At 53.2% G+C, this 21,237-nt stretch overlaps 2 protein-coding genes across 2 annotated transcripts; one reads left to right on the top strand and one right to left on the bottom strand.

Moving 5' to 3' along the window:
- Positions 1–954: 954 nt before the first annotated feature.
- Positions 955–3,059, bottom strand: MBLAC1 (metallo-beta-lactamase domain containing 1). The gene is made up of 2 exons (XM_033170922.1): positions 2,970–3,059; positions 955–2,102 (listed from the first exon to the last, which is right to left on the bottom strand). The coding sequence occupies exon 2, from the start codon at positions 1,997–1,999 to the stop codon at positions 1,220–1,222; it is 780 nt and encodes a 259-aa protein (XP_033026813.1). The 5' UTR covers positions 2,000–2,102; positions 2,970–3,059; the 3' UTR covers positions 955–1,219.
- A 400-nt stretch (positions 3,060–3,459) lies between these two features.
- On the top strand, positions 3,460–20,359 carry TAF6 (TATA-box binding protein associated factor 6). The gene is made up of 14 exons (XM_033170120.1): positions 3,460–3,540; positions 6,592–6,766; positions 8,272–8,358; positions 9,156–9,309; positions 10,636–10,692; positions 12,296–12,415; positions 13,660–13,802; positions 14,947–15,024; positions 15,123–15,224; positions 17,162–17,344; positions 18,193–18,267; positions 18,369–18,494; positions 19,431–19,604; positions 19,729–20,359. The coding sequence occupies exons 2-14, from the start codon at positions 6,611–6,613 to the stop codon at positions 20,320–20,322; spliced, it is 2,049 nt and encodes a 682-aa protein (XP_033026011.1). The 5' UTR covers positions 3,460–3,540; positions 6,592–6,610; the 3' UTR covers positions 20,323–20,359.
- Positions 20,360–21,237: the final 878 nt, after the last annotated feature.

The following is a 21,237-nucleotide window of genomic DNA, read 5'->3' as shown; positions in this document are numbered from 1 at the left end:
AAGTCTGCCTTCAGGAACAACTCTGTAAACCTGAATGAATCTGATAGTAAAGTAAAAGGTAAAGGTAAAGGGACCCCTGACCATTAGGTCCAGTCACGGACGACTCTGGGGTTGCGGTGCTCATCTCGCTTTACTGGCCGAGGGAGCCGGTGTACAGCTTCCGGGTCATGTGGCCAGCATGACAAAGCTGCTTCTGGCCAGAGCGGTACCTATTTATCTACTTGCACTTTTGACGTGCTTTCGAACTGCTAGGTTGGCAGGAGCAGGGACCGAGCAACGGGAGCTCACCCCGCCGCGGGGATTCGAACCACCAACCTTCTGATCGGCAAGCCCTAGGCTCTGTGGTTTACACCACAGCACCACCCGCGCTGTGTAAATGTTTATGTTAATATGATTCAGATTCATGTGCGTTTTTTTTAATAGGGACAAACCAGGAAGGTATAATTATTGATAGGACTCTAACGAGTTAGCAACCCACTTGTCGCTGCATAAACTCAAACAGGGGATCGTTTAAACTCTGCTAAATTATATAAACGTTCCCACATCTAGTACAGCCCCCTGCAACACAGGGATCCTGTATCCTGTCTGCCCTCCATACCACTAAGGGGATAAAAACAGGAAGCAAAGGAACAAGAGCCGGAAGAGGCTCGAGCAAGCTAGCCAAGGTGCATCTGGGAGGGGAGTGTTAAAAAAGAAAAAGTCCACCAGAGTCACTAAACAGAGGGAGGAGGGTCTTCTGTGGCCACTGTCAAGGTGTTTCTTGGCGCAATTAGTACAAGGGTTAAAAGCCCAGAATTAATTGGAATCCAGGTACTTGAAAATATTTATTTATTTCACAGAATTGTAGAGTTGGAAGGGACTCCTAGGGTCATCTTGAAACCTCATGCAGGAATCTCAACTAAAGCATCCATGGCAGATGGCCGTCCAACCTCTGCTTAACACCCCCCCAAGGAAGGAGAAAGCCCACCCCCTCCCGAGTTTCCACAGTCCAACTGTTCTCACCGTCAGAGAATTCTTCCTGATGTTGAGTCGGAATCTCCTTTCTTGGAGCTTGAAGCCACTGGTTTGGGCCCTCCCCTCCGGAGCGGCAGAAAAGAAGCTGGCACCATCTTCCACGGGGCAGGCCTTGAGATATTTGAAGATGGCTCTCATGTCTCCTCTCCGTCTCCTCTTTTGCAGGCTAAGCATCCACACCTCCCTCAACCGCTCCTCACAAGGCTTAGCTTCCAAACCCTTCATCCTCTTGGTCACCATTTTTGTTTTGGGGCGCAGAGCTCCGCAGCTCTTGGCCGGGGCCGTGGAGTCCACCCAGACCCTCCCCTCGAGACCCAACACCTTCCCTGAAGACTTGGAAGGGTCCCCCATGCCCTGGCACAATGATGTCCGCCATGCCCAGGGCACGGGCCCTGCTCTCGGCCTGCCGTGCAGGGTCCTCGCTAAGTGGCTCCCACTCTCCTTCGTCTCCCTCGCGCTCAAACAGGTCTCCGGCCACCAGAACGTCCCCCAGGGAAGTGCCGCGGACCAGCAGGCTGACATCGTTCCCCGTGTGGCCCGGGGTGGGCAGGACCTCCAGGTGCCCCGCGTGGAGTGGGTAGGGGAGCCCCCGCCGCAGATCCGTGGGGAGGTAACGTCCATCAGGCCGGCTGACGTCCGTGCCCACGACCAGCAGGGCCTCGGGGAAGAGGTTGAGGTTGCCCACGTGGTCCGAGTGGCCGTGGGTGCAGACCACGTGGCGGACGTCTCGAGGGGACACGCCCTGCTCGGCCAGCCCCGCCAGCAGCCGCTCACGGCCCCAGGGACCCCCTGTGTCCACCAGGGTGAGGCGGGGGCCCAAGACCAGGGAGACGGTCCCGTCCGCTCGGGAGCTGCCGTCGCAAAGCTCCTCCGAAAAGCCCTCCTGAAGGACCAGCACCGAGTAGGGGGAGCCGGGGATTAGCCGTGTGGGGAAGGGGGCTGTCCGTGGCTTCGAAGAGGTGGAGGCGGGGGAGCAGAGAGCCATGGAGAGGGAGATCCGGAGGCGGTCCTTTCTTTCTGCCTGGTGGCGGAGGGACGGCTTGAGGGCAAAACTCCCGGCAGGTCCTGGCAAAGCAGATCCTGAAGACCTTTAAGAAACAGGATAAGGAGGAGTTAGAAGGGTCCCCGCTCCCTCAAAGTTCATCTATCTTGGGGTGGCCAACTCCCAAGAGACTGCGATCTACTCACAGAGTTAAAAACTAGTGGTGATCTACCCCCTTTTTGGGGGTTCAGGTCAAAGTTGTTGAGCTTCTTTTAGGAAGGAAGAAGGCCCATTTTTGGCAGGTTTGGGTCAAAGCTGTTGAGTTTTTTCAGGGAGAAGGTAAAATGTTGAGCTTTTCTTAGGGGAGCCACAGTTGTTCAGCTACTTTAGGGGGAGCCGATGATCTACCAGTGATCTACCGCAGATGTCCGGTGATCTACCGGTAGATCACGATCGACCTGTTGGACATGCCTGATCTATCCCAACTGCCTGTGACCCAGGGATCCTTGACCAGGGGCTGGGGCAACTTTGGCTCTGCTCGCCAACCTGGCAGAGATTTCTGAGGCTGCCCTTTGCCAGGAATAGAAGGTAGGCTGGGGCTAGTAAGAGGTGCCGCCGCAATGGCCCTCTGCTCCCTTGACTTTTGGGGCCAGGAAAGGTGCCCCGAGAGCCACATGCCGGGAATCAGGGGTGGGGAGAAGGTGGCTGTGGCGTTCACCTCTCTCCCTGGCAACGTGAAAACGGGGCCTTCTCTGTGGTGGCTCCCCGCCTGTGGGATGCTGCTCTCCCCATGGAGGCTCCCCTGGCGCCTTCCTTGCATCCTTCCTTGGCTGACCTGCGTGTCTCTCTCTCTCTCTCTCTCTCTCTCTCTCTGGTTCCTGCTCCTTACGCATTCCCCCCCCCCTGTTTTCTATACCGTAAACCACCCTGGAGAGAGGCAGGGAAATTTAAGAAATAAATAATTTATCCATACCTGTAAAACCACCTTTACATACAAAAAACGAGAACCGCTAGAAAAAAAACGAAAATAGGGGGGAAGGCAATCATTAAACTGCAAGCAAACAGCGACAGAAGTAAATACATCTGTATATTTTTTTCCTACTTCCCACCCCGTGACGTCACGTCCGCTGCACGCACCGTCCCCGGACCGGAAGTACGCGCGCGCAAGCAGGCGCCGCTCTAGCACCTCCTCCTCCGTGCTCTAACCGCGGCGTCTTCCTCCGCCAATCCTGAGGAGGAGGAGGAGGAGCGCGCATGCGCGTGTGCATTTAAAAAAAAAAAAACCACCCCACCACCACCCAGGCGAGGAAGTAAAGAAAGGAAGCTCCGCCTACCTCCTCCTCCTGCAGCGGCGCCCTTTGAGCACTCCCGGGCGGGGCTGTGGGCGGGGCTTTGGCCTCCCCCGTCGCGATATAAAGGCGCCGTCGGATGACGCCGCCTGGAGCGGGCTACCGTATATGCGGGTGTAGGGGCGCCGCCTGAGGGACGTCGCCCGGAGGCGGCTACCGTATTTGCGGCCGCAGCCAGGGAGGCCTCCGCCGGCGGTAAGTCTCGCGCCTCTGGCTGCGCTCTGCACATGCCCCGGGGGCCGCTCCTTCGTGGGCGGCAGGGCCAGTCTCCGCCCTGTGTGTGCTGCACGGAGCCCCCCACCCGAGGGGCAGCGGAGGCAGAGCGGGCGAGCCGGTTCCTGCATGGCGGGGGTGGGGTTGGGGTTGGGGTTGGACTAGATGGCCCCTGGGGGTCCCTCCCAGGCCCCTTGCGGGGTCTCTGGGCTCGCAGGCAGCCTCGCCCCAGGTGGGCCTCGCACCCTTGCTCCGTGTATCGCCGCTTCCCCCCGGGGGTCCTGGCACGGAAGGGCTGAGCCCCCCCCCCCAACCCCGTCTCCGTTCCGCTCTTCCCTCGGTCGGCCGGAGCCGGCTGCCACCCTGGTTCTCACATTCAGCCAGTGCGGTGTAATGGTTAAGAGCGGTGGACTCGTAATCTGGGGAACCGGGTTCGCTTCCCCGCTCTTCCACATGCAGCTGCTGGGTGACCTTGGTCTAGTCCCACTTCTCTGAAGTCTCTCAGCCCCACTCACCTCACAGAGTGTTTGTTGTGGGGGAGGAAGGGAAAAGGAGAATGTTAGCCGCTTTGAGACTCCTTCGGGTAGTGATAAAGCGGGATATCAAATCCAAACTCCTCCTCCTCCTCCTCCTCTTCTTCTTCTTCTTCTTCTTCTTCTTCTTCTTCTTCTATGATATCCCAATCATGCCACGCAGTGTTGCTGTCTGCCTTACATTCATCAGCCTTAGTAGAAACGCATCCCGGTTTCCAATATGTCTGTAATAAATGTCCTGGTATTTTCCCCATTAATCCCTCTCAAAATAAAACACTACACAGTATTCTATAGCAGTGTTTTTCAACCACTGTTCCGCGGTGTGCCGCGAGATGTTGCCTGGTGTGCCGTGGGAAAAATGGAAAAATTCAAGATAATTACTTTATATATAGTCAATATAGGCACAGAGTTAAATTTTTTAACATTTTCTAATGGTGGTGTGCCTCGTGATTTTTTTCATGAAACAAGTGTGCCTTTGCCCAAAAAAGGTTGAAAAACACTGTTCTATAATAATATAAAATGAATTAACTCACAAGCCAGTGTGGTGTAGTGGTTAAGAGCGGTAGATTCATAATCTGGTGAACCGTGTTCGTGTCTCCTCTCCTCCACATGTAGCTGCTGGGCGACCTTGGGCTAGTCACACTTCTTTGAAATCTCTCAGCCCCACTCACCTCACAGAGGGTTTGTTGTCGGGGAGGAAGGGAAAGGAGAATGTGAGCCGCTTTGAGACTCCTTCGGGGAGTGATAAAGTGGGATATCAAGTCCAAACTTCTTCTTCAGTCGCATTTGCCGTTTGGGCGCCCATCCGCTCGGTATTTCCCATTGCTATTTCTTCCGCTTCCATTCCGCCACCTGAAGGGAGCCCACAGTGGCAAACAACAACTCAACAGTAATACCGGTAGTTAAAAAAAAAAACCTAAAAGCTGCTGAATGGCGGGGGGTTGGACTAGATGTCCCCTGGGGGTCCCTCCCAGGCCCCTTGCGGGGTCTCCGGGCTCGCAGGCAGCCTCAGCCCAGGCGGGCGTCTCCGTCCCGCTCCCTCAGTAGTCGGCTGCCCCCCTGGTGCTGACATTCAGTCGCATTTGCCGCTCGGTATTTCCCATTGCGATTTCTTCCGCTTCCATTCCGCCACCTGAAGGAGCCCACAGTGGCAAACAACAACTCAACAGTAATAGTTAAAAAAAAACCAACCCTAAAAGCTGCGGTTTCTGGGTTGCCAGGAAGAGCATCATTCGGCCGTCAGAATATCTGGTCCTTAGATTTCCTCCCAAAAGTCCCTAATAATAATAATAATAATAATAATTTGTTATTCATACCCCGCCCATCTCGCTGGATTTCCCAACAGAACATTAAAAAACACGATAAAACATCAAACGTTTAAAAACTTCCCTAAAGAGGGCTGCCTAGAGAGGGGGAGATTGTGGGCAAGTGTTTGCAGTTCAGCATTTGGGGGTCTCTGGCCTGCAATGCATAAAACGACTTCCATTTGTTACCCAGGTTACCATCTCCGTATTTCACCTCCTTGGCTTTCCTCAGCCGCCTCTTGTTTCTTTTCCGTGCTCCAACAAGTAATATTGAGTTCACAGCTAGGTTTTGTTGTGTATGTTTCGTTTCTTAGCATGTACTTCTTAAGTGTCCGCAGAAATACCGTATTTTTCGCTCCATAGGGCGCACCGGACCATAGGGCACACCTAGTTTTTAGAGGAGGAAACAAGAAAAAAAGTATTTTTTCTGGTTTTCCTCCTCTAAAAGCCCTGGGTTTTTTTTGAGGATCAGCTAAAAGTCTTGCAGCTTTTTTGCAAAGGGAAAAGCCCTGGTTTTTTGAGGAACAGCTAAAAGTTTTGCAGCTTTTTTTTTTTTTGCAAAGGGGGAAAAGCAAAGCTCCTTTTGCAAAGGGGGAAAAGCAAAGAGGAAAAGCCCCGTTTTTATGGGGTTCAACTCACATTTCTGCAGCTTCTAAAGGAAAGGGAGCCTTTTCTACAGTTTCCAGACAGATAATCTAATCAGCCAGTCCCATGTCGCTGGGGAAACAAACAACCTCCCTCTGCCAGAGGTTCAACAAAGGAGGGCAGGGCTGAAAGGGAGCCGGGACTCTTATCTCTCTCCCGATCTCTTGCTGATCAGCTGCTGAGCGGGGTCCTTTCAACACCCCCTTTTTCTCTTTGTAAAATAAAAAGCACTATCTGCTTTTGGCCCCAGGGACCACCATTCGCTCCATAAGACGCACAGATACTTCCCCTTACTTTTTAGGAGGAAAAAAGTGCATCTTATGGAGCAAAAAATACAGTATCCATGAAAATCAGCTGGTAAAGCAATAATAGCGGGGGACTCAGCCACACGTCTCCAGGGAGGGCATTACTCCAATGGGGAGCCACCACCAAAAAGGCTTCGCTATGGGTCGGCCAGTGTTGGGGTCTGAGAGGGTTGAGGCAGAAGGCTGCCTGTAGTGAGGGGTGCTGGTGACCGGAGCTGCGGCTCTTTGTGCTCTTTCCGCCCGCAGGGGCAGCCGTTGGGCCAAGATGGCGGAGGAGAAGAAGCTGAAGCTCAGCAACATGCAGCTGCCCACCGAGTCCATGAAGGTCATGGCCGAGTCAATGGGCATCGGGCAAGTCCCCGAGGAGACCTGCCAGATGTTGGCGGACGAAGTCAGCTACCGCATCAAGGAGATCGCCCAGGTCGGTACAGAGTTGCAACTGGGGGACTCCCTCCCGCGGGAGGCAGGGCTGGCCACCGACTCAGAGAGCTTTGAAAGAGGATGAGGCAGATTCACGGAGGAGGAGAGAAAACAAAATAGAAAATTCTTTCCAGTAGCACCTTAGAGACCAACTGAGTTTGTTCTTGGTATGAGCTTTCGGAATTAAGATTGCCGGAAAAAATATCAACAACCTCAGATATGCTGATGATACTACCTTGATGGCAGAAAGTGAGGAAGAATTAAAGAACCTTTTAATGAGGGTGAAAGAAGAGAGCGCAAAATATGGTCTGAAGCTCAGCTCAACATCAAAAAAACTAAGATCATGGCCACTGGTCCCATCACCTCCTGGCAAATAGAAGGGGAAGAAATGGAGGCAGGGAGAGATTTCACTTTCTTGGGTTCCATGATCACTGCAGATGGTGACAGCAGTCACGAAATTAGAAGACGCCTTGGGAGAAAAGCAATGACAAACCTAGACAGCATCTTAAAAAGCAAAGACATCACCTTGCCGACAAAGGTCCGTATAGTTAAAGCTATGGTTTTCCCAGTAGTAATGTACGGAAGTGAGAGCTGGACCATCAAGAAGGCTGATTGCCGAAGAATTGATGCTTTTGAATTATGGTGCTGGAGGAGACTCTTGAGAGTCCCATGGACTGCAAGAAGATGAAACCTATCCATTCTCAAAGAAATCAGCCCTGAGTGCTCACTGGAAGGATAGATCCTGAAGTTGAGGCTCCAGTACTTTGGCCACCTCATGAGAAGAGAAGACTCCCTAGAAAAGACCCTGATGTTGGGAAAGATGGAGGGCACAAGGAGAAGGGGACGACAGAGGATGAGATGGTTGGACAGTGTTCTCGAAGCTACTAACATGAGTTTGGCCAAACTGCGGGAGGCAGTGAAGGATAGGCGTGCCTGGCGTGCTCTGGTCCATGGGGTCATGAAGAGTAAGACACGACTGAACGACTGAACAACAACAACAACAACAACAACAATGAGCTTTCGTGTGCATGCACACGAAAGCTCATACCAAGAACAAACTCAGTTGGTCTCCAAGGTGCTACTGGAAAGAATTTTCTATTTTGTTTCGACTATGGCACACCAACACGGCTACCCACTTGTAGGAGGAGGAGAGGACTTTCAAGGGCTCTGGCGCCAAGTCTGGAGGCAGTAAATGCTCTTCTCCTGTTCAAGTAAAGACTCGGGGGACCCCAAAGGTTTGTGGGGCTGTGCGTTTCATCTCTGCTCACCTAGCTTGACTTCTAACTGTGCAGGCCCCAGAAAGCGTCAGTGTGCCATCGGTTGATTGGCAGGCAGTTGCCCTGCAGGGTTTGGGGAGGTGGGTAGGGGAAGTGGTTGTTACTGGGGGCGGTGGGGGGGGCGGTGGAAGCCATGGCTCGTGGCATCAGCCACGGCCTCCCCTCTTTGAGGCGCACCCAACCCTTTGCTTGGCCTCTCTTTTTCCTGCTGCGACTTCCACCCCCTCAGGATGCCTTGAAATTCATGCGCATGGGCAAACGCCGGACCCTCACCACGGGGGACATCGACTTGGCCCTCAAACTGAAGAATGTGGAGGTGAGTTTTTGGGTGGGGCAGGCAATTTCGGCAAGGCTGGGTGTGTTGGTGTGGAGGCAGAGCCATCTTCTCGAGCTGCATGTTCCCGCATTGCAGGGGGTTGGACTAGATGACCCGTGGGGTCCCTTCCAACTCCATGATTCTGTAATTCTGTGTTCATTGCTGCCTCAGAGAAATTGGCACAGTGGCTAGGGGGTGACACCGACCCTTCTGATCCCACCTCTATTTGGGGGGATATTTTTATTAAACATATGGCATTCCAGCCACGTGGGTGCCAAATTCCTTACATTTGGCGGCATCTGTAAACGGACGAGACTCCTTTGTTTATTTCCCTGCCTCTTTCGTTGTGTCAGTTGTGTTTTCATGCCCCAGGTACAACTGCATCCGTTTCATTTGCTCCAGATTTTTCCTTTGACCCTGTTATCCAAAGCTTATTGAGTTGAACTTAACAGTACTTTGCTGTCTTGGTTTGCTTTTTCTCTGTGTCGTAGCAAAGAAGCAAAAACAAATGAGCGATCCTAGATTCATAGAATTGCAGAGTTGGGAGGGACCCCGAGGGTCATCTAGTCCAACCCCCTGCAATGCGGGAATATTTTGCCCAACGTGGTGCTTGAACCCTCGACCCTGAGATTAAGAGTCTCCTGCTCTACCAGCTGAGTTGGGGGCGGGGGGCAGCCGGGTGCCAGGCGGCGTTTTGAGTTGGATTCAGGGAGGGAGGGAGGCAGCAGGGCCTTATCTGGGACGACCCCTTTTAGGGGCGGCCCTTGACCCGCTTTCTTCCTCTGTTGCCGCCGCAGCCGCTGTACGGCTTCCACGCCCAGGAGTTCATCCCCTTCCGCTACGCCAGCGGTGGGGGGCGCGAGCTGCACTTCTACGAGGAGAAAGAGGTGGACCTGAGCGACATCATCAACACCCCCTTGCCTCGCGTGCCCCTTGACGTCTGCCTCAAAGGTGAGGTTGGGGTGGTGGGGAGCCATGGGGCTGTTTGGCGCTCAAATCAAGGGTGGGCTCCAAAGAAGGGGGGGAAATGTTTCGTTGGCAAATGAAAGCAACGTCCATACAGGAGGAGAGGGGGATGGAGGGCAGCCAGCCACAATGGCTAGTGTCTGCCCTCCACCGTTGCAGGCAGAGGCTCTTCTGAATATCGGGGACAAAAGACTCAGCATAAAACCCCACACAAACCCAGAGTGGAGTCCTTAAGACGCTTGGATAGCGTCTTTTCTGCCTCCTTCCGGCAGCTCCTGCCGCCCAACGGGTGCCAAGCGTCTTCCTCTGCTTTCCTTTGGACCCCAAAAGCGAGGCGGGGGGCCCAGGACCTCCGGGCACGCTGCCCAGTTTCCGGAAACCGCAGGAGGGGAGAGGGTTTTTTGTGCTCGGGTCCTGCTTTCAGGTTTCCCGATACAGTCACACGTTGGTTTTCAAACAGCTTAGTTCTCGAATGTTTTGGCTCCCAAATGCCGCAAATGCACAAGTGAGTGTTCCGGTTTGCAAACTATTTTTGCAAGCCAAATATCCGGGGGGGGGGGGCCTTCCGGTTGGCTGCAGGAGCTTCCTGCTGTCAATCAGAAGCTGTGCTTTTGTTTTTGAACATTTTGGAAATTGAACGGACTTCCGGAATGGATTCCGTTTGACTTCCGAGGTACGACTTTAACAGGCATCTGGTTGGCCACTGTGAGAACAGGATAAGAATAATTTTTTATTTATTTGTGCCCCGCCCGTCTGACTGTGTTGCCCCAGCCACTCTGGGAGACTTCCAGCATGCACACAAACATAATCTCTTGCGTTCTTAGAAACCCCACCAAAAAACCTAGGCTAATAAATAGGTGAAGAGGAGGAGGAGGAGGCTGGCTGCAGCTGGATCAGTAGCTAAAGCGCCCCAGTGGGGAAACCTGCGGAGCTCTCTGCCCCCAGCCCCCACCTGATGACTCTCCTTCCTTGGGTGAGTTTGTAGGCAGAGGTTGGGTGGCCATCTGTAGGGTTCTTTAGCTGTCACCCCTGCATTGCAGGGGGTTGGACTAGATGACCCTTGGCAGTCCCTTCTGGCCCTGGTGCGAGGGACCTTAGGATTGTAGACTTAGAAAGGGCCCTGAGGGTCATCCAGCCCAACCCCGTGCAAAGCAGGGATCTTTGAAGAGGTGTTTTCCAAGCGTCTAGGGGAAGCGACTCTCGAGATCCACGCTGGGGTCCTCAAGGTTGTGGGTCAGCAGCTTAGCAAAAGCGTGCGGAGGTTTGCCTCTCTCTCTTTCTCTCTGAGGTTTCTTTTCCCCTCTCTCGTAGCCCACTGGCTGAGCATCGAGGGGGTCCAGCCTGCCATCCCAGAAAACCCACCCCCAGGTGAGTCGGTTGAGGCCGTGAATCTGATGGGGGCACTTTCAGTGTTACTTCCTTTTCTTTTTTTGTATGTAATTTTTATTCAGTTTTCCGGTTTACCTTTTAAAATGCTCATTTTTACTTCCTTAAATTATCAATAATGATAATAATTCCATAATAATAATAATTTATTATTTCTACCCTGGGTTCCCCCAGCCACTCTGGGTGGCTTCCAACAGAACATTGAAAACAGAATAATACGTCAAACATTTAAAAACTTCCCTAAACAGGGCTGCTTTCAGGTGTCTTCTAAAATTTGGATAGTTGTTTATTCCCTTGACATCTGATGGGAGGGCGTTCCACAGGGCGGGCGCCACCACCGAGAAGGCCCTCTGCCAATGACTTCCGTTCTTCTCTTCCCATGGTTCATTTTACATATCATAAATCCTGCGTATTTTACAAAAACTGTACGATTCAGTATTCCTTTTATTGCATCCATAAAAACTTATTTACACTTGTTGAATTTATCTTAATGCTGCCAGCGTTTTCAGCTGTACACAATTATTTCCAATATATTCAGTAAACGTTTTCCAATCTTCTTTAAACCTATGTTCTTCTTGTTCTCTTATTCTATATGAGTTGTGCATATTCTGTCAACTTAATTTGCCATTCTTCTTTGGTTGGGACCCCGCTCCTTTTCCATTTTTGGGCCAACAAAACACAGGCCGCAGTAGTGGCATACAGAAATAACCTTTTTTGACACCTGGGAATTTCAGTCTGAATTATCCCCAACAGAAAGGACTCTGGGTTTTTTGGGGGGAAAGTACTATTAAACATTTTTTCCCCCAATTCATTATGGATCATTTCCCTTTCCATGTTACTTTCTGCAGGGTTGGATTGGCAAACCTGGAACGAGACTTTATACTCTGATAACACAAATATTCTTTAACTTGGACTCTTAGTATTTTGCAGATCTTTGCAACTGGGCTCATTCCATGGACCCACTTTTACAGTTTTGTTTATCCTTTAATTTTGTTTGTTTTTTCCTTTTTATTTATTGACACTCAAAAAATGCAAAAGTTCATACCAATTACAAAGTACATTTTGATAATATGTTGAAATTAAAACAGCTACATTATATAATGAAGAACAAAGGCAGAAAGTAGCAAAAGGAAACGAGACCGAAAAAGAGAGAGAAAGCAAAAGGAGAGGAGAGAAGGGACTAAAGAAAGATAAGAGAAAAGGATTTCTTCTTCTCTGTCCTGCAGCTAAATATACTTTTCACCCATTAAAACCCAATCTTTGGTGAACCAGTATTTTTTCATTCTTCAGATCCCAATATTACAAGTTCGTTTTCACGCAAAAAGTCCATGAGAAGTTTCCAATCCTGAATAAACGCCAGTCATGATTTTTCTCTGATTAAGCATGTTCACTTTGCCATTTCATCCAGATCCTAGGATCTTTCCACCTTTGTGCATGTAACAATCTCGCCGCTGTAATCCTGTATTTTTGTTGGTTGTTAGGAGCGTTCTCTCTGTTTGGTGCACGTTAGGAAGTAACAAAACTCTATTTACACCAAAACGAAGCAGCCCCTGACCTGAATCCCTCTTTTTTCCTTCCTCGCCAGCCCCGAAGGAGCAGCAGAAGACAGAGGCCACCGAACCGCTCAAAGCAACCAAACCAGGACAGGAGGAGGATGGCGCCCTCAGGGGCAAAGGGCAGACCCCCGCGGCCCCCGATGGCAAAGGTCAGGCAGGGCAGCGGTGCTCTGTATTTTGATACTACGAATGTTTGCTCATTTATTTTTCTGGTGGAGTTACAAGCTTGGTGGACCAGGGGAACGCTGTGGATGTAGTAGGTCTTGATTTCAGGAAGGCTCTTGTCACGGCCCCCCGTGATATTCTTGCGGAGAAGCTGGTACAATGTGGACGGGACAAGGGAGCTGTTAGGTGGATTTGCACCTTGATCTGTGTCACAGACAGGTGGAATGTGCGGGCAAAGGGTTTGTCCCTGGTTCGCAGGAGGAGCAATGTGTCTGGACCAGCGTGAGAAACTCAGATATACAGCGGTGCCTTGGTTCTCGAACGTAACCCGTTCCAGAAGTCCGTTCGACTTCTGAGATGTTTGAAAACCAAGGTGCGGCTTCTGATTGGCGCAGGCGCCCCGGAAACAATAGCCGACAGCCACGCCGGACATTCAGCTTCTGAAAAACCTTCAAAAACCAGAACATTTACTTCCGGGTTTTTGGTGTTTGGGAGCCGAAATGTTCGAGTACCCAAGGCATTTGAGAACCACGGTTCCACTGTATAAGTTGATTGCCAAATGACACCTTAAACCAAATATCTATGTGCCTTTTTTTGCAATGAGATTGTTATTATTTTCATCATCGATAATTTCCTTTTCTACACCACTTTATATTTTAAATAAAAAAAATCTCAGAGTGGTTGACAACACATTAAAACATCAAATCAAGCAATTGAGAACAAAACAAATTCAGGCTTCCAGGAAAACATTTCAGATCCTTCTCTAAGTGACATTTTGCTTCCCCCGTATGGATTCGCTGACTTAATTCAGAGAGCTGCCCCATCGCAGAAGGGCTCTGGGAAGCCAGGGTGGTGCCATGGTGGGAGTGCCGGACCGAGACCTGGAAGACCTGGGTTCAAATCCCCACTCAGCCCTGAAGCTCCCCGGTGACCTTGGAGCCAGTCGCAGCCTCTTCACCTCCCTCGCAGGGTCGCTGTGGGGATTAACTGGGGAGAAGGGAGAACCATGGACTCCTTGGAGGAAGAGGAGGGATATAAATGCGATGAATAAACTCTTGTGCCGACCTGCGTAAGAAAGCTGGGGGGGGGGCCAGCCAGATGGAGGTGTCCGTTGCCAACCAACCTGGTGCCCAGAGATCTCCAGCTGGTCGCAACTGGACCTGCGCCGGTCGCAAAACGCTTTGCTGCCCCTCCGTGACCCTGCCTGCCTTCCCTCCCTCCCTGCCAGGCAAAGAGAAGAAAGGCCCCCTCTTGGAGGGAGCCCCCCTGAAGCTGAAGCCTCGGAGCATCCACGAGCTCTCCGTCGAGCAGCAGCTGTACTACAAGGAGATCACGGAGGCCTGCGTGGGCTCCTGCGAGGCGAAGCGGGCGGTGAGAAACCGTGGAACGGCAGGGTTGCGAGGGACACCCCGGGGGTCCTCTAGTCCAACCCCCTGCACAAGGCAGCAATCGCAGGAGCGGGGGACCTGCTCCTGCCCAGAGGAAGCCGGCTCTGCATCCAACCTCAGCTGGCTTGGGGCATCAGAAAAGCCTGGCAGCGGGATCAGGCCAGCGATGGCCCATCTGGCCCAGCATCCTCTTCTTGCAGTGGCCAACTGGGTGCCCATTATGGGAAACCGGCAAGCAGGATCCGAGCACATGAACCCTCTCCCCTCCTGTGGTTACCAGCATCTACTCTCCTTCATTAATTTTCCTAATCCTCTTTTAAAGCCAGGTTGGTGGCCATCCCAGCCTCCTGTGGCAGGGAGTTCCACAGCTTAACCCTGTGCTGCATGAAGAAGTGCTTTTATTCTTCCTGAATCTTCTTAGCTCTCCCTCCACCACCGCACTGCCTTGGACAAGGGAGAGGGAGGGAGGGGCTCACGTGGCCAGTTTATACAGTAGCACCTCCTTGTGAATCTGCGCCATTTATCGTCCATTTCGTGGAACGACCATGGCAAACCCGGAAGTACCGGAACGGGTTAATTTGCACATGCGCAGAAACGCAAAGCTGCTCACGCGCGTGCGCAGAACGGCACTTTGTCGAGTGTCTCTTTCCCGAGCGTCCGGGGCTCCGGAGCAGATCCCGGACTCAAAACCAGGTGCCACTGTAATCCCACCCTGGAGTGCTCCTGGTGGTGACTTGGACTACAACTCCCAGCAGCTGGTATGACCAGTGCTGACGCATCATGGGAAGTGGAGTCCAGCACTTCTCAAGGCCTGTGGCTAGAAACCACAGGAAGGGAGACAGGTGCTCAGATCCTGCTTGTGGGGTTCCCTTCGGGGTACCTGGCTATGAGACCAGGATGCTGGCCAAGCTTCCTATGATTCCCATGTGGAGCCTCCACGGACAAAGCCAGTCTACCTCAGACATGGTGGAGAACAAGAGCGGGAGGAGGCCGCTGCCCTCGCATCCTTCTTGGGGGCTTTCTTCCCTTCAGGGCGTTGGGTCGGCCACCGTGAGAACAGGATGCCGATGGCCCGATCCGGCTGCAACGCCCTCCCTGTTTCCTGACGTTCTGCCTTTCTTCTGCAGGAGGCTCTTCAGAGCATCGCCACGGACCCCGGCTTGTACCAGATGCTGCCTCGCTTCAGCACGTTCATCTCCGAAGGGGTAAGCGGGTTGTGTGCAAAGTGGGGGGGGCAGCCTGATCTGGAGCCCCTGACCTGAGGCCCCCGCCTCCCCATCCCTCCTTCCTTCCCTCCCTCCAGGTGCGGGTGAACGTGGTACAGAACAACCTGGCTCTCCTGATCTACCTGATGCGGATGGTGAAGGCCTTGATGGACAACCCCACCCTCTACCTGGAGAAATACGTGAGACTCTCTTTCTTCTCTCTCTCTCTCTCTGGGATGGAGGGACCATTGAGCAAAATAAGCCCGTTCTTAGGGCATCAGAGGAAGGTGGGGGGGGGGACCACAGACATGGTCCAGGGGCCACATGGTGCAGCTGAACCAGGTTCCCCCAGGGGGGGGGGCGCGGTGAAAAAGGCTGAACTATATAAAATAAGTTACAGGTGGGTAGCCGGGTTGGTCTGCCATAGTCAAAACAAAATAATATAAAAAATTCTTTCCAGTAGCACCTTAGAGACCAACTAAGTTTGTACTTGGTATGAGCTTTCGTGTGCATGCACACTTCTTCAGATACCAAACTTAGTTGGTCTCTAAGGTGCAACTGGAAGGAATTTTTTATTTTATTTTATATAAAATAAGTGTAGAAGACTATATCGAGCGTGCCTCATCCAAACGGTTTGGTATTCAGTGGTACCTTGGTTTACGAACTTAATCCGCTCCGGAAGTCCGTTCTTAAACCGAAACCGTTCTTAAACCAAGGCGCGCTTTCCCATAGCAGCGGGGGACTCAATTTACAAATGGAACATGTTCTTGTTCCAAGGCAGAGTTCCCAAACCAAAACGCCTCCTTCCGGGTTTGCAGCGTTCTTAATCCAAGTTGTTCACAAAGATAAGCTGTTCTTAAACCAAGACGCCACTGTATTTGCCTTGGTATATTTTTAACCAGAACGGTCACAAATGGCTCAGCTGACCGTTCCTTTTCCCAGCAGAGCAACTAGGCAGGCCGGATGCCTGATCTCGACAAAGTACAGAAGCAGGTGTGTTACGTGAGATTAGTTTGGAGGATCCCATCAAGGCCTTTCCGGTAGAGAAAGGAGGGGAATCTTTCAAATATAAACAAAGCGCAAGCATGCGAAAACCGAAACGCCATTTTCCATCTCGCTGTAGCTTTTTCGCTTCGGAAAAACAAATTTTTATCATGCGGTTTGTTAATGCTGTGTTAATATTTTATTGAAAAGGCTTCAGTTGTAAAGAAGAAGAGAAAAAGTAGGGAAAAATAGAAAGGCACAAAAATGTGTAGGGAAAACAGCAACAATATAGGAATGTACTGTGTTTTCCCTCCTTATAAGACGCCCCCTGTTTTGGGGGACTCAAATTTCAGAAATTTGCACTATGTACTATCCATAGACAACCCCCACTTTTTAGCATAATTTTTAAAGAAAAAAACCTAGTCTTATACACGGAAAAGTACGGTATATATGAAAATTACCCTAACCCATACATTCTTTTATAAGCAGTCGTTAACAGTCCTCAACAGGTTTTCCACACCTATCAGCCATTCCCACCCCCCTTCTGAGTAATTCCCCTCCCCACTCTCTCACTATATATAAGGGTCTGGTGACTTCTGTTTCAGTGTATCTGAAGAAGTGTGCATGCACACGAAAGCTCAGACCAAGAACAAACTTAGTCGGTCTCTAAGGTGCTACTGGAAGGATTTTTTTTTTTACATTTTTATTCTTTTATAAATTATATTTACTATCCTAATAAATACAAAATGCATCAGGCTGTTAATATTGACGTATCAACTCGTTCCAGATATCGCCAGATTTGTCCAAATAAAGTCTCCGCCTGTAGGCAGCTCGGTTTTTAATTATCTTTTGGATTAGGTATATACAGGGGCACCAAAATCTTTTTGAGTGCTCTCTCTGGGGGTCACTGGGCAGGTGGGTGAGAGCGGCAAAGGGGAAACACCCAAAGGAGCCTCTCCCACCTCCTTTCTTGGCAAAACCACGACACCAGCAGCCTCGCCCTGCTGCCAGCACGTCTTAGTCTCTGAAGCAGCCCTTCCTCTTCCTCCTCCAGCCCTGGGGTGTTCTGGGGGTGTTCTGGGGTGCACCAAAGGGAATCGGAAGAACCTGAATGGAGTGGGGATCTCCTCTTCTCTTTCCCGCCCCCCGGCAGCTCCACGAACTGATCCCGGCCGTGATGACCTGCATCGTCAGCCGCCAGCTGTGTCTCCGGCCGGACGTGGACAACCACTGGGCTCTGCGGGACTTTGCCGCCCGGCTCATCGCCCAGATCTGCAAGAACTTCAGCACCACCACAAACAACATCCAGTCGCGCATCACCAAGACCTTCACCAAGGTGGGGGGCCGCCTGCGGGGAGAGGGCACTTTAACGCCGGCGGAACATGCGGGCCTCCGGTGGAGCTGAGCGTGGGAATGTTGAGTTGGGCTGCGGAACTCCCTGCCACTGGAGGCAGCAATGGGTGGCTTTAAAAGAGGGTTGGGGAAATTTGTGGCGGAGGACAGGCCTATCAAGGGCTCCCAGGACGTTTCCGAGCACGATTCAAAGTGTTGGTGCTGACCTGGAAAGCCCTAAACGGCCTCAAATGCCCAGTATTCCTGAAGGGGCGTCTCCACCCCCATCGTTCAGCCCGGACACTGAGGTCCAGCTCCAAGGAGGGCCTTCTGGCGGTTCCCTCCCTGCGAGAAGCGAGGTTACAGGGAACCAGGCAGAGGGCCTTCTCGGTGGTGGCGCCCTCCCATCAGATATCCAGGAGATAAAGAACCACCTGACATCTGAAGGCAGCCCTGTTTAGGGAAGTGTTTGATGTTTTACGATGGTTTTTAATATTCTGTTGGGAGCCGTCCAGAGTGGCTGGGGAGGCCCTGCCAGATGGGCGGGGTATAAGCCATAAATAATAATTGTTGTTATCAGGATGGCTCTGCTTTGCCTCCCCGGTCGGAGGCAGCGATGCTTCTGAATCCCACTTCCTGGAAAATGCAGGAGGGGAGAGTTGCTCTTGTGTTCGAATCCTGCTTGCAGCTTCCCTATAATAGGCACCTGGTTGGCCACTGTGAGAACAGGATGCTAAATGAGCCCCCTTTGGCCAGGCTCTCCTTACGTTCATATGCATTTTGGGAGCCCCCCCTCCCTCCCTCCCATACCCCTGACTCCCCCCCCTCTCTCTTTCTCCTTCCCCCCACTAGAGCTGGGTGGATGAGAAGACCCCCTGGACCACGCGGTACGGCTCCATCGCTGGGCTGGCTGAGCTGGGGCACGACGTGAGTAGCCTCAGAGCCGGCCGTCGGCACGGCAGGGGCAGCCCCGGGGGCAAGCGTTGGGCCGGGCTCGCATCTCACTCTCCCTTCTCCTGCCTCCCCAGGTGATCAAGACCCTCATCCTGCCGCGGCTGCAGGTGGAGGGGGAGAGGGTCCGCTCCGTCCTCGAGGGGCCGGTGGTCAGCAACATCGACAAGATCGGGGCCGACCACGTCCAGAGCCTCCTCTTGGTAAGGAGGCAGCCGGGGGGGGTGTGTGGCTGCTGCTGCAGAACGGTTTGCGTGTGTACATAGAAAGAGCTGGTCCCAAGCACAGGGAGAAGCTGTGGGGAGGAAAATATAGGTCACCCACGTGGGGCAATTAATTGGCTGGATCCCTCGATCCAAAGCAGGGGGCTGAACAATCTCTCCAGCAAGAGGAGAGCTCCCAGAAAAGTATTACGATCACAGAATCGTGCAGCAGAGTGATGAAGCGTGAGGAATGCAGTCGAATTGTAGAGGTGGAAGGGACACCAAGGCTCATCTAGTCCAACCCCCTGCAACGCAAGAATCTTTTGCCCAACACGGGACTCGAACCCACAACCCTGAGAATAAGAGTCTCATGCTCTACTGACTGAGCTATCCCCCATATAGGCTGTTAAGATCCTTTAAATATCCCATTTAGTCGACTTAACTGCACAGCCCTTCTCTGCTCCTCTCGCCAACAAGCAGACCACACCGTTAGTAAGTCTAAATGCTTTACTTACAAACTCCAAAGGTCAGATTCATGCGTTACTGCATGCAGCAAGAAGAAGAACATGGGTAGGAAATCCAGAAAGATATTTCTGAGCACATGGTTTGGGCGGTGCATCAATCTCCTGTGTGACTTCCCTGCACAGGAAGGGAGGTGGCTGGTGCGCTTGGATCCTGCTTGCGGTCTTGCCAGGGGCACCTGGTTGGCGTCTGTGAGGGCAGGACGTTGGAATAGCTGAGCCCCCTTTTTGCCGGAAGGCTCTTCTGCTGCTCCGATGGAACCTCCACATCCAGGGGCAGTCTTTCTCGATTCCCGGGTTCCTAGTCGCCTACGGCTGCCGCAAGGGCGGGATGCTGGGCTTGGGTGGTCCTCCCTCCCCCACCCCCACCCCGCTGCTCTTCTTTAGTCTCTCCTATGTCCTCCCCCCACCGCAGAAGCACTGTGCTCCCGTTCTGGCGAAGCTGCGCCCCCAGCCCGACAACCAGGAGGCCTACCGGGCGGAGTACGGGGCGCTGGGCACCCTTCTGTGCACCCACGTGGTCAAGGCTCGCGCCCAGGCGGCCATGCAGGCGCAGCAGGTGAACCGCACCACCCTCACCATCACCCAGGTAAGGGCAGGGGGGGCAGCACCCCCAAGCACTCTCTCCCTGGGCGGCCTCACCCATGGGTGCGGTTCCCCTCTCCCTTCAGGGCTCTGACGATCCTCTCTGTGTCTCCTCTTTCTCTCCGCAGCCTCGCCCCACGCTGACCTTGTCCCAGGCCCCCCAGGGGGGTTCCGGCAGCGCCTCGCGGGCCCCCAGCATCATCAAGATGCCCGGCTCCCTCACCCTCCCCATGCAGACGCTGGTCTCTGCCCGGCCGGCCACCCCCACCCAGCCGTCCCCGCCGCCCACCAAGTTCATCGTCATGTCCTCGGCCTCGGGGACCCCCACCTCGCAGCAGGTGATCACGCTCAGCGGGGGGCCCGCCTGCACCTCCACCTCCCCCGTCACCACCACGGTCCCCAGCACCCAGCCCCTGGTCAAGCTGGTCTCCGGCGGGCAGTCGGCCCCCAGCCCCCCCGTCTCGGGCAGCGTCCAGAAGTACATCGTGGTCTCGCTGCCCGCTGCCGCCGAGGGCAAAGGAGCGGGGGCCGCCCAGCTCTCGCCCTCCTCCTCTTCGGGGGCCGGCGGCCTGGCCCTCCCGGGGGGCATCAAGCAGGAGCACGGCGAGAGCCCCCCGCCCCCCGGGAGCAGCGCCAGCACCTCTGCCGCCACCGCCTTCCTGGCCAAGGCCAACGGGGCGCAGGGCCTGGTGCCGGAGTCCCCACAGACACCCTCCCTGTGAGGGAGGCCACGCATGTCCCTGGGTCACAAGACGGCTGGGGGGGGGAGGAGGAGGGCGCCACACGGCACGGCACCCCCCCTTGCCCGCTGCGTGCCGAGGAAGCGACGGAAGGCGTCTCAACATCCTCTGCGTGACATTGGACGTTAATGGTGCTGTCTGTTGTCTCCCCACCCTTGGAGAAACTTGGGGGGGCAGAGAAGGAATCGAGACTCTTGTGTGTTGTTTTTTCTGCCTGCGAGCAGCACGGCCGAATTGGGGGGGGGCGTGTGTGTGTTTGTGGGGTGGGGGCGAACGTTGGGGGGGTCCCACGTTCGATGTAGTAAGAAAGCCCCCCCTGTCCTTTGTCTGTGTCGCAGAAATGTAAATAGATCCTCTTTGAAGTTCCAATAAACGCGACTCTTCTACCTGTGGCTGTCTTTGAGAGTGGTGTTTGCCCTGTTCCCTTGTGCGATTTCCTTCCCCCCCTCCCAAAAATCCAGGACACAGGCAGCATCTTCAGACAGTGAAAGGAAACCCCTTCCTCCTGAAAGCCACGGGGAGATTGTGAAGGGGGCACCTGGGCTTGGCAGGGAGGGCCTAACCCAAAGCAGGCAGCTGTGAGTGCGGCAGGTGCAGCCGATGTGGGCCTTGGGGGGGGGGGAGGAGCCCCTTCTGTGCTCCCATCAGAGAGTCCTAGACTTGGAAGGGACCCCGAGGGTCATCCAGACCAACCCCATGAAATAATAATGCAGGAATTGCAGCTCGGGAATCCCTGACAGGTGGAAAACCTCCGAGGAAGGAGAGCCCACCGTCTTCGTCTGTCCCAATCTCCTACCTTCAGAAGGTTCTTCCTAACATCTTCTTGGAGAATCTCGCTGGTGTGTGGAGATTGGATGACACTGCAAGGCCCCAAGTTCTCCATCTGCTGCTGCAGTG

Source organism: Lacerta agilis, chromosome 14, assembly GCF_009819535.1.
Source record: "Lacerta agilis isolate rLacAgi1 chromosome 14, rLacAgi1.pri, whole genome shotgun sequence".
Taxonomy (NCBI): Eukaryota; Metazoa; Chordata; class Lepidosauria; order Squamata; family Lacertidae; genus Lacerta; species Lacerta agilis.
This window is presented reverse-complemented; position numbering and strand designations above follow the sequence as displayed.